Raw genomic sequence first — 12454 nt, 5'->3', positions numbered from 1 at the left:
CCCTGACTCCTGAAGTCAGTGCCTTCGAATTCATCACCTCTTGAAGAGTTTAGTTTCATTGAAGTGTCACGAAACATCCCCCGGGGCAGGAAGGCTTCCAAGGGGAGCTGGACTTTACAGAAAAGTCTGGAGGAGAATTGGGAGCATGGGAACAGGGGAGGGGACCAGAGCTGTGAAAGAGGCATTTGAAAGCAGTAGATGCATCGGTCATTTATGTTGTCAAGTGCTTACCATGTGCCAGGCGCAGTACTAGGTGCTGGGGCTGGGGTGGGGAGAAAAGGCCATTAAGAGGCAGCTGCGGCCCTTGGGGGCCTCAGAAGCTACTGGGGAATACGTGGTGGATGTGATCCTGTACCGTGGTGTGGGGTAACTTCCCCCAGTACCATGGCAACTGTCCCGATTCTGTGTTTTGTCCCCACCTCTGCAGCCCATGTGCTTTTCAGGTCATTAACTCGCTTTCCGAACCAGAGGTAGGACACATATATCAGGCCGTGGGCATGTTGTAGGGCCCGGCACATGATGATTTAGACTGCGGAAGGCATTCGTTGGTGGCTTCTAGGGAAAGATGGTGTTTTCTTTTGGAGGAGGGGGGCGTGACTTGCAAAAACCATGCCAGGCCCTGCTGCAGCCCAGTTGTTTCCACGAAGGAGTCAAGCTGAGGATTGAGCCCACATACAGTCATCCCGCGGGATCCACGGGGGTTGGTCCCAGGACCCTCCAAGGATACCAAAATCCACTGATGTTCAAGTTCTTTAGTCAGCCCTCTCATGTCTGCAGATTCCACATCCAAGGATTCAACCAACCATGGATCGTAAGCATGGTACCCCGCGGATATGGACGCCGACTGTATGCACAAAGGCTGAGGCAAGTCAGTTGCAGGGAAATCAAGCCGGCGCCTTGATGGAAACATATCTGACCCACCTCTGGAGTTTTTGTAGCATATTGTTAATGAAACCTCCTTACTGTAAGCCAGGTTGAACTGGAATTCCTGTTGCTTGTATCATAAACCAAGGGGATGTGAAAATGAGCAAACCCTAAATGTGGATTGGCTGAGAAGAGATGTTCATGCAGAGAGCAGCAAGGAAGTCTTTGCTCAGACCGGGAGGACGGTCCTGGTTTAGCAAAATGGCTGGTCATGGTGGGCCTGTTTTACCCTGGGGTACAGACCTTACGTGTATGGAGACATGACATTTGGAGATCTGAGAGGGAATATTCAGGATGTTGGCTACCTTTGGCAGTCTTCATTAAGGTCCCATAAGACTCACACTTAGGGGGAAGGTGGCCCACTGGAGAGTGCAGAGGGATGAAAATACAGCTTTGCTAAGAGAGGGCCTTTCTGCCTACAGCCTGTAATCTAAAGTGAGTGGACATTGATGAGCAAGTCCTGCTGGATTGGAAAATCAGATTTATCTGGCTAAAGTTAGAACACAAGCAATAGATCAGGTGAGTTAGCAAGAGAAAAGATTGGGGCCCCAGAAAACATTGCCCCCATTTTCCAGGTCTCTCCCGAGGATCTTGTCTTAAGGAAGTCACGTTTGTTAAAGGGGACAGTTGACATATTGTGAAGATGCAGCTGGGATACAGCTGGGGGCAAGGAGAAAATCTAGGGTGACTACCCACTTCAGAGATGAAAGAAAGTACCACTAATTTGAGACGCAGGGCAGTGGGCAAGACACAGAGGCCAGTTGCCAGCTCAAGGATTCTGACCTGAGATGATCCCCTGCTCAAACTACCAGCCTATGGACTTGAATAGAAGAAACCCATTGAATTCTTAAGGGAGCTGCAATGTCAAAGAAAGTAGCCAACTATTGCCTGAGATTGCCCATTCCTCAGGGCAATCCCTGGACATGTACCCACAAAAAGTAGGGTGCTAAAACAATGACTCTCCTTGGAAGGCATCAACCCCAGGCCCACTCACATCTTAACAAGGAAGTGGACAGGGCGATACCAAGCCCACAACTAGGGGCTTGCATCTTGTCTGACCAAGGGACTTGCTTTCCCACCAGGGCAAGGAGTCCACAATATCTCCTCGATATTGCATGTACTATTAACCAATGACAATTGAAGTATTTTCCATTCTCTTCTTCTCCACATATAAAATTCCCATTCTGGAAATTCTTATTGCGTGCAGCCTGGCTTTTCTCAACATTGCTGGCTATGTTGCTGGTAGTGAACTGCAGAATTTAGTTGACAGGTTACCGTTCCATGAGTAGCTACTTCCAGACATGTTGGGAAGTATGATGCATCTCCCAGAAAATATGCACTTGAATCTGAATCCAGTAAGTGGGTGAATCACAGGGCTTCAGCCTTTGGGGGAGAGTTAAGTCTGTTTTAGCCAAGTGTGGTGTTTCTGATGATCACATAAGGGAAGAAGAATGTACGGATGTTGGTTCGCCAGAGGAATGGACCATAGTGGGATGTTATGGTTACTGCTTTAACACCCATCTCCCCTTCTCTAGACAACAATCCTGATTTTGTTCAGGTGACTACACTTCAACTCACAGCTAGTGTGGCTTAGGGAAAGCCAACGCCACTCCCAGATCTAGGATGGGGCATCCAGCCAACACTAAGCTCACACTGGTGACCCTGTGTAGACCTTCGAGACTGGGTGAGGCTCTGCTTGGAACTCCTCAGAGACATGTTCTCTCAATTCTTTCAGAGTGGAGTTGTTGGGAAATATGAGTGCTGAAGCAGCCATTTCATCACCATGAGTGGGACTAACCGAGACTGAAGCCGACACGAGGAGGAAAAGTTGAAAGAATCAGAAATGGGTCTGTGACCCTGGTCGTACCATACCCACCCTTGCTCTTGGGCTTTTGAGTTATATAATGTCTTTTTTAACATTTGAGCCAGTTTAAGAGTTTTCTGTTACTTGCAACCAAATGACCAGCTATTATAGAGTGCAGTAAATGCTAAAATGAAAGTATGAAAAAGGTGTTGGGTGGTTAAGAGAGAAGGTGGGTTAATTAGGTAAGAGAAGCAAGCTGTTTCCTTAGGCATTTAGGGTGGGAATTGTCGGAAAGGAGCTTTGCTGTTCCTAGCATTAAACAGACCATTTTGGTGGGATTAGACATATCTGCAGCCACCGTCACACGTCTCTTAGTCCATGCAGGTGGGAATGGATGTGTAAAGGCCTTCGGTGCAGGGCATTGACCTGGCATCTGAAAGTCCCCAGTTCATGTTGGATGGGGGGAGCAAGCCTGCCATCTGTTGCCCGCAGTCTCTCGGTAGGCTGAGGGAGTTCCCTAACGTCCACTCACAGTGTGAGCAGCCAGCCACCTCCTAACCCTTTCCCTCCCGATGCTGTTGCAGAAGATGGATCACGTGTCTCCCAGGCTGAGAGCCTTCCTCTCTGAACCCATTGGAGAAAAGGATGTTGTCTGGGTCGATGGGATCAGCCATGAGCTTGCAATCAATTTGGTCACCAAAGGTTTCAACAAGGTAATTCCTTTTCCTTATTTCTCCAACTTCTCTTCCTCTAGTCCTGCCAGATGGCAGCTGCTGCCACATGTCCCTGCCATCAGAGAGCAAAGCTGCCACTTGGCAGGGCGCCACATGCTCTAATGCTCCTGACCCCACATGCTTGGGCAGACTCAAGGACCAGTGGGTAATGGGCAGATAGAAAGGCTTCCACTCAGAGCAGCGGGGCCAGGCGTGATTCACTTGGTGTTCAAACACCCAGGGGTCAACAGAAATCAGCCAGCCCCCCAAGTCTGCTGAGCTGGCAGGATGGATGATTTGAACACACTCTCCACCCCCATGAAGAGACTCTCGTCCTGTCAGGGCACCAGCCTGGCAATGGCAGGTGGAGTAACAGCAGCCTGGGGTCTGCGCCAGAGTAGAGGGATGTGCATTGTTCTAAGATGTCACTCCAGTCCAAGAAGGAACTCAAGGATATCCAGCGGAGTTGGAGCATTCTTTTCTATGTAATCATTTGTTTTTATGGTGCTGTCATAAAGCTGCTTGAAATTTTAGGAGAGAATGGGAGATGCTCCCAAAGAGAACGCTAGAAAGTGAACACATACAGAGACAATGGGAATTCACACAGAGCGTTGCATGCTCCGTTGAGAGAGGTGCCTGCAACAGAGCTGTTACTGTTCATTGCCTTCAGTTTTTCAAGTCAGTCTACACTGCTGTGCAGGAAGATGTTTCGGAAACACCCAGAGAGTCTGGGAACCGCTGCACGCGCGGCTGAGGATCAGCTTGGTTTGCAGGGGCACAGAGCAGGCTGTTTCCAGGGGGCATGTGAACCACTGGGCCTATGGTTTTCTGATTGACACGCTGCTCTGCACCAGTTGTTAAATATTCTGAATGTCATTCCAATCTGCTGGCCAATTTACTATCCAGTAGGTGGTATTGTCAGGAAGCTGGAGCTCCACGACTAAGGTCGACTTCCTTCTTTCCTCCGCATGAGGCAGATAGGACCACTCCCGAGCAGGTGGTGAAGTAGACAAGTCTGCATAGGGGAGACAGTTTTAATTAAAATTTCTCTTTCAAAAGAACTGATTGTCCGTTTTACTTTTCTATTGTGGTGTAACATACGTGCCTTGGTATGAAGCGTTCAGCTCACTGCATGTTGACATTATATCCACCCAGGGACTCACTACCTGGATCTAGTGATTGGGCATCTCCATAATTCCCAATGGTTCTCTCATGCCTCTTCCCAATCAGGGCCATCCCCACTCCCAGAGGAAACCACTCTTCTGGCTTCTACCACCATTGATTGAATATTTCCATAATTGTGAGGTTTTGTTGTTGTTCGGCCATACTCATCATTTAAAAAATATTTTTATTTATATACAGTAAATTTCACCTTTCTAGTACACAGTTCTGAGAGTTTTGACAAATGCATGCAGTCCTGTAGCCTCTAGCAGAATCAAGACATGGAATAATCTCCATCACTCCAGAATGTTCCCCTTTGCCCTTCAGATTCCCCACCCTCAGCCCCTGGCAACCACTGATTTGTTTCCTGTCCCTGTAGTTTTGCCTTTTCTGTCTTAATTGTGTTTTAAATGAGTATTACAAGTGGGATGATAAGCATGTTTAAGACCAAGAGATGAATGACTAATGGAAAAATTTCAGGCATCTGAGAACTTAATACACAGAGTCAGGGCTGTAGGGAAGAAGGGAGTGTTTGCCTATATGCATCTGGGCCCCTGGAGACATGCTCCTCTTGTGGTCACTGCCTCCTGGACAGCACCATGACCAGCCCTCTACTTGTAGGCCCTGCTTGTCCCAGGGCCACTAATTCCAGGCACTGACACCAGCGATTCACCTTTCTCCTTTGCTTTGAGCCCCTCAGCCACCTGTGAATGAGATACAGGTCGCTATCGCCCCTTCACAAATGAGGAGACAGAGGCTCAGAGAAGTTGGCGCCTTGATTAAGGTCGCGAGTGAGGATCAGAATGGCTGTGGATTGTGCGGCCACGAGTCGCTCCAGAAGATCCAGCCCAGTGGCTGCCCGGCAGGGAGGGGGCTTACACTGAAATTTGGTGGCGAGACCCCATATCAGTGCCTGGAACCTGGCTGGTAAGTGGATCCAGGAGGAGAGCCCCAGGTGACATCTACAAGATGAGCAAGTGCTTCTGGGTGAGGACTGGTCTGGGGTCAGGGCCAGCAGTAAGAGCCTCTGGGGCAGGCGGATCCTAGCAGGGCGGGGGTCTCAGAGTTAGCAGCTAAAAATGCAGGCTTCTGTGTTGCTTTCAATGGACTTTATTTTTTAGAGCAGTTTTAGGTTCACAGCAAAATTGAGTGTAAAGTACAGAGTTCCCAAATTCCCCTGGCCCCCCTCGCCCATTATCAACATCCTGCACCAGAGCCTGCGAGTGTTACAGTCGAAGAGCCTACAGTGACACGTGGTTATCTCCTAGAGCCTGTAGTTTACATAAGGGTCACTCTTGGAGCTATACATTCTGTGGGTTTTGACAAATGTGTGATGACGTATCCACCCTTCTAGTGTCATACAGAGTTCTTTCACTGCCCTAAAATCCTCTGAGCTCCTGTGTTGTTAGACCCTGCCAGCGGGAGACCCGAGCCTGGCATAGGGAGGGACATCTTTGTGGGTCTTTGCTGGCCTCTGTTGGGGTGTAGCGGCCCCTCCTCAGACCAGGGGTCAGCCAGGCTTTCTCCGCTGTGAGCGAACACAGCCTCAGGTTCCACCCTTGCTTGCGACCACTTTCTTGGCCTTGTCCCGGTGGTGCTGGCTCTTTCTGCACCCTTTCTGAGGACCCGCTGGGATGCAGACCCACTGGGCTGCCCTCAGCCCTGCTCGCCTGGGCTCCTCACCCAGCCTTCGACACTCTCCCGAGAACCCAGGGTGCTGGAGCACCCAGAGCTGAGGCACCGCCCCCGCCCGGGGGACCCCACTGCAATTGATCTGGGTATCTCCATCACCTATCTGGGGAGTTGGCCCTGCATGGGGGGCAGACATGGAGGCACCTTCTCAAGCTCTCATCAGCCTCTAAATCTAGCAACCTCTCCTCGATTACTGCCCCGCCAGGTGAGACTTTCCTCTCTCCTCCGTGGAAGGCGTGGGGCGCTGGGAGGGGCTGGCCCCTCGCCCTGCTGGGCTTCCCCCGAGCTTTGGCGGTGGCATGAACTGTCCTCTGGCTCAAAGTTTCAGTCGTGACTTTCAAAACTAGATTCCACTATAGATTCACCCCAGTCTCTTCAGGAGCTCAAAAGTGAAAAATGTGTGTGTTCTCTCTAGATTGTTTCCTGCCTGCCCCTCTGCAGGGCAATTGGCTTCGGCCTAAGGAACTAGATCTGGGCCGTCAATATGGTGGTCACTGGCCCCTTGTACCCTTTGAGCGCCCATCTGAATGGACATGTGCTATAAATATAAAATACGCATGGCCATTTTAAAGACTTAGTACCAAAAAAAGAATGTAAAGTGTCTCATTAGTAATTTTTTTGATTACGTGTTGAAATGATAATACTTTAGAAATATGGGAGAAAAAAACATATTGTTAGAATTAGTTTGACCTTTTTATTACCCCTTTTACTGTGGCTACTCAAAGATTAAAAACACCATCTGTGGCTGGCTCACATTAGATTTCCACTGGACAGCACTGGTCTGGATTTAACGGCAGGAGGGCTGCAAGGGAGAAGGGAATTACCAAGAAGGGAAAAGACATGGTGCGCATGGCGCTCGAGGCCTTTCACGGCCTGGCTCTGGCTCTGGCTCTGTCTTATGTTCCTCTGGCCCCCCCACCCCCAGCCTCTCCCATACTTGAGCTGGACTGCCCGTGAACCACAAACACATATGGGGCCATGCTCCTGCAGACCCAAGGCCCCTCTTGAAATGGACTGTCATCCCCTTCAAGGCCCCACTCCCAGCTCACATCCCCCAGGAAGTAAGCCTTCCTGCTGCCCACCCCGCCCCCAGCCTAGCAGGCTCCATTTCTGAACACTGGGAGGATTCTGTGGAAGCCCTTGCTGGGACATCTGTACTGCTGACCATTTTTTCCACACGTGGCCAAGAACTCACACTCATTGTGTTGGAGGCACAGCTTGCCTTTGGTGCCCTCCCACATCTCCTCTGAGGAGAGGACGGTTCTATGCTCTTTCTACTCCTCCTCTCCTTATACAACCCCACCCGGGGTGAGTGAATTTCCAGGCACTCAGTGAATTCAGAGACATCGGGCGGTGCCCTATGGCAGGGGCACATTACTGTGGGGATAATCCTGGAGTTATTCCAACAGCGTAGAAGTAATTTTAACATCTCAGCGAATCTAGTTTGTTTCAGTACTCTCTGAAGACACTGTAAAGTCATATCCTCGAGCCTAAATCTTCCCCCTGAAAGACAGTTGGAATATCAGAGTGGAGTAAATGTTCTGGGTACCCACCTGCTCCCCAAGTCTCTCCTACCTAATAGGAGAGCTAGCACATGATGTTTGTTACATGTCAAGCACTGTTCTAAGTGCATTACGTATGTTTATTTCATTTAATCATCAAAATCCTATAAGGTATACTATTTCATCTCTGTTTTACTGGTGGGGAAACTGAGACACAAAGCAGCCACATGACTTGCTCAAGGTCGCTCAAGGTGAGAGGGATGAAATTTGAATCTGGGCAGACACACTCTGAAGCGGGCAGTCACATAAGTTTGGGGTTACCCTGTGTAAGGTTGCTAGATAAAATACAGGACACCCAGTTAAATTTGGATTTCAGATAAACAAATAATTTTTTAGTGTAAGTATCCTCCAGGGAGACAGGCAGGAGAAAGAAAGGGCAAGCCCTGTGCTAGACTGAGCATTCACGCTAAAGACAAGGAGGTTTCAACCGGAAATAACTGAGAGATGCTGGATTTGCAAGGATGTCATTGGCTGTCAGTGGCCACGAAGGGTTAAGAGCCAACATCTGGTTAGAGAAAAGGCAAGTTGCTCATCACGCCATAGTCTTGTGGCGATGTAAGGTGCCTTCACTCTAGGCACTGAGGAGCTGGGAACTTCAGCAGAGGGAAGGGGAGGGCTGGGACTAGGTATCTCTGTTTGAAATGGCCGGGTACCATAGTGAAGACGGAAAATTTTAATCCGTGCGGACCAGCACTGGCTACCTAATGTGCAGAGCCCAGTGCAAAACGAAGATGTGATGGCCCCTTGTTCATATTTATTAAGAATTTCAAGATGGCGGCAGCAGAGCATTAAACCAAGTGGGGGCTCTCTGAGCGCAGGGCCCTGTGTGACTGCATGGGTCACACACAAGGGAAACTAACCCTAGTGCAGACTCAAATATTACTACTATTTAGCAAGGAATTGGATGCGGTGAACTGGAGGGTGGTCCAGACCTGCTCACTGTGTGGCTTGGAGTGGAGGGGAAGTCTGCCCTTGAGCCACCATCCTACCATGTGGGCAAAGGCTGCCGCAGGAAGGAATGAACATCCCTGGCTTCGAGGTGGCCACTGTCCAGGGTGCTGGGAGGGTGGGAACATCTGCTCGGGGTTTCTGTGTCTCTTTGTCACCCTCCATGTAGCCAGATTTTTCTGAGCTTTGGCCCAAGGTGGGAGAGGGGCAGTTTCTCTTCTCCATGGTTAGGGTTTTCCTTTCTGCAGCCAGCAGAGAAACCGAGCAGGCTTCCGGCGGGCCCATGATGGGAGCCCATGACTCCAGTTTCCCTCAGGAGCAGGGTGAAGCAGGCTAACTTTCCCTCCCCGCCACTGAAAGTTGGCAGGGTGAGACAAGTGAGAAAGTGGAGAAGGGAGCGTCAGGTTGCAACTTGGCTCTGGAGGCCGCAAGATGAGGCCCTTCTTCCTGCAACATTCCTGGCAAGTTTGCCTCTGTATGCCATGCATTCCTTGCCTTCCTGGCTGCTGAGCCTGGTGGGAACATGGACTCTGATTACCAGACTTGCTTATGCCAGTGGGGAGGCATCCAAAATGGCAGAGGACAACATAGTTGCCAGGCCAGACTGCAGATGGTTGGGATGTGCAAGAATGGGGCTGAGAAAAACAAGTCTTAACCTCTTGGATTCTCTGTGACTCAATCTGGAGAATGGGGCGGGGTACATGTGAGGATCAGATGGATTAAAACGTGTCAGGGGTCTGGAGCCCATGAAAGATGCTCACAAGTGTCACTTATTATTGTTTATTATTATTATTATTAATGTGCTCTCTCCTTGGACAAAGCTTTGTGTTTCTTGATCCTGTTATATTCACCTCTGCACCTCCCATACCTACTCAGCAACGGGCTCAATTGACATTCAATAAATGTTAATTTTTTAAAAAACTGAATTCAAACACATCTCAGTAAAATCCACCACTGAAAATATGAGGATACTGATAAAGTAAAATGAGATCATTCTAAGCAACTACGCTGCTTTTTAAAAAGATGGTTAAAGCAGCAGTTTAGGGGCCGGCCCCGTGGCCGAGTGGTAAAGTTCGTGCCCTCCGCTTCAGCAGCACAGGGTCTCACCGATTCAGATCCTGGGCGCAGACCTGGCACCACTCACCAGGCCATGCTGAGGCAGCGTCCCACACAGCAGAGCTGGAAGGACCTACAACTGGAATATACAACTATGTACTGGGGCTTTGGGGAGAAGAAGAAGGAAAAAAAGCAGTTTAAAATGACCGTGAAATCATGGCTTTTTTCTCTTTTCAGCAACTGGACCATGACTAAAAATAAAAAACACCAAACTCCAACGCTTGGGTATGTTTTATGACTGGTAATTTCTCTTTTAAAAAATATGTTCCTTTGGGTTAAGATGAAGTTTGCTTCGTTTTATGTAACTGAAAGTAAACAGATGCCAGCGGGTTTTCCTGGAGAGCGCCCAGAACTCGAGCGTGGACACTGGTTCTCGTTCATTCCAGGCTGGAGGGCCCCCAAACCAGCCCCGAGAGATGGGTATTTAACGTGACCTTAAATCTCCAGCCTTCCCGATTTAGTGGCTCAGCCAATCTATAGCCATACGGTCTTGGAGGTCCCTCTCCTGCTCAATAATAGTGTGCTAAAATGCTAAAAAAGAAATGAAATGCTGCGGGGGCCGGCAGATAGAAAACAAGAGAATGCCATAGAACTGTGAATCATGGTGTACTTAATCTTTATTTTACGTGTGTTTTTCATCCACAGAGACTCTTCAGAAGGGAAAGATGAGCAAGGTTTAGTGTGTTTTATACCTTCTATGCTCCGCCCACGGGCTACGTATTCCAGGACTAAAAAAGAATTTGCGTTTTTCTAATGCTCACACACTGAGTTCTCTTAGTTCCATCTGCAGGGTGGGCAGGGCATGTTCTGGGCCCTCAGAAGAGGCGGAAACTGAGGCCAGGTTCTGCAGGCTCACACTTCACGTTAAGTGAAGGGCCTGAGGTCACAGAGTTGGTTTGCAAAAATAAATTGATGCTGAGATATCCTTTATCTGTCAGTCCCACGTGCAGTGGTTCTCAATTGAGGGAGATTTTGTCCCCAAGGGGACATTTGGCACTGTCTGGAGATGGTTATAATTGTCACAATTCCAGGAGTAGGGGGTGCTAGTGGTATCTCGTGGATATAGGCCAGAGATGCTGCTAAACATCCTACAATGCACAGGACAGCCCCCCGCCCCCAACATAGAATTATCCAAAATGTCAAGTGGTGAGGGTTAGAATTGAGAAAGTAGGGGGATGAGGAGCGTCTCTAACTCTGTGTGTGTGTGTGTGTGTGTGTGTGTGTGTGTGTGAAAGAGAAAAGCACTAGATCAGAGGCCGGAAGGGAGCATCCGAGGTATGCTAGGCTCTTGCTTCTCAAAATGCTGTCCCTGGACCAGCATCAGCTGGGAGAAAAGCCGACTCTCAGGCCCCATCATGCACTTGCCGAGTCAGAACCTCCCTTTAACAAGATCGCCGGTGATTCATGTCTCATTAAAGTTGAGAAGGACAGGCTCTGGTTCATCCCAGGCTGGACAGCCCCTAAACCTGTTGGGAGAAATACGATTTAACTTGTGGCATCTCCCCGGGGGCCTGTCCCAGAATCCCCATCGCCTGGGTCAGAATTTCTCGTTCTCCCTCCAGCCTGACCCCGGCCCTCCCTTTGATTCTCACGTGAGCCCTCATGGGGGGTGGGGAGGAGCACAAGGGAGTGGTTTATTGTAACCTTTCCCGTTCTCCACCCCGCCGCCCCGCCTCCCCCGCCCCCCGACCCCCCACAGGCCTACACCCTGTTGGGACAGTTCCTCCTGATGCACAAGAACGAAGCCGAGTTTCAGAAGTGGCTCATTTGCTGTTGTGGTGCCACGGAGTGTGAGGCCCAGGAGAGCTCGAACTGTCTGAAGGAGTGGTGCTCCTGCTTCCTGTGAACACACCTCCTCCTCAGTAAACAGCACGTTCTGCACCGAGACCCGGGCTCCTAGTCGTTATTTTTGTTTTTAACTTTAATGATACACGTTCCTTATAAAAAGTGGTTTAAGAATATAAAAAAGGACAAACACAAGAAAAATGACCCCAAAGTCTACCACCCAGAAACAACTATCATTCACCTTACATGAATATCACGCCAAATATCTCTTAGCGTAAATGTGTAAGAGAATGGATGATTCTATTTAAAAGTGGCAATTAAATTTTAAGTCAGTGTATTAGTTATCTATTGCTGCATAACAAATGAATGCAAAACGCAGCAGCTTAACACAAACAATAATTTTATCTCATGTAGTTTCTGAGGGTCAGGACTGAGAGCTGCTCAGCTGGCTGGGTCTGTCTCAGGGTCTCCCAGGAGGTCACAAGCTGTGGCCGGGGCACAGTCGTCTGGAGGCTGACTGGGGCTGGAGGATCAGCTAATAAGACGGCTCCCTCGCAGGGCTCTTGGCGGGAGCCTCTCCAGAACACTGCTAGAGGGAGCGAGCGAGCAGGAAGCTGCGGTGCCTTTTATGACTTAGTCTCTGACTCACACGTCATCACTTCTGCCTCCTGTTTTTAGAAGCAAATCGCTAGGTCCTCAAGGGAGGAGAATTAAACTTGAAATAACAAATAATATGCAGACATATTTTT

The 12454-nt window shown here is 49.3% G+C and overlaps 1 protein-coding gene across 1 annotated transcript in view; it reads left to right on the top strand.

Moving 5' to 3' along the window:
- The window catches only part of BANF2 (BANF family member 2), a 45659-nt gene extending 33859 nt beyond the window's left edge, over window positions 1–11800 (top strand). Inside the window, exons 3-4 of the mRNA XM_023626078.2 lie at window positions 3313–3441; window positions 11620–11800. Of these exons, the coding sequence (XP_023481846.1) occupies window positions 3316–3441; window positions 11620–11766 (273 nt within the window). The 5' untranslated portion in view covers window positions 3313–3315 and the 3' untranslated portion in view covers window positions 11767–11800. The remainder of the gene's footprint in view (window positions 1–3312; window positions 3442–11619) is intronic.
- Window positions 11801–12454: the final 654 nt, after the last annotated feature.

Source organism: Equus caballus, chromosome 22 (assembly GCF_041296265.1).
Source record: "Equus caballus isolate H_3958 breed thoroughbred chromosome 22, TB-T2T, whole genome shotgun sequence".
Lineage (NCBI taxonomy): Eukaryota > Metazoa > Chordata > Mammalia > Perissodactyla > Equidae > Equus > Equus caballus.
The sequence above is the reverse complement of the archived record's forward strand: the minus strand, read 5'-3'. Positions and strand labels throughout refer to the sequence as shown.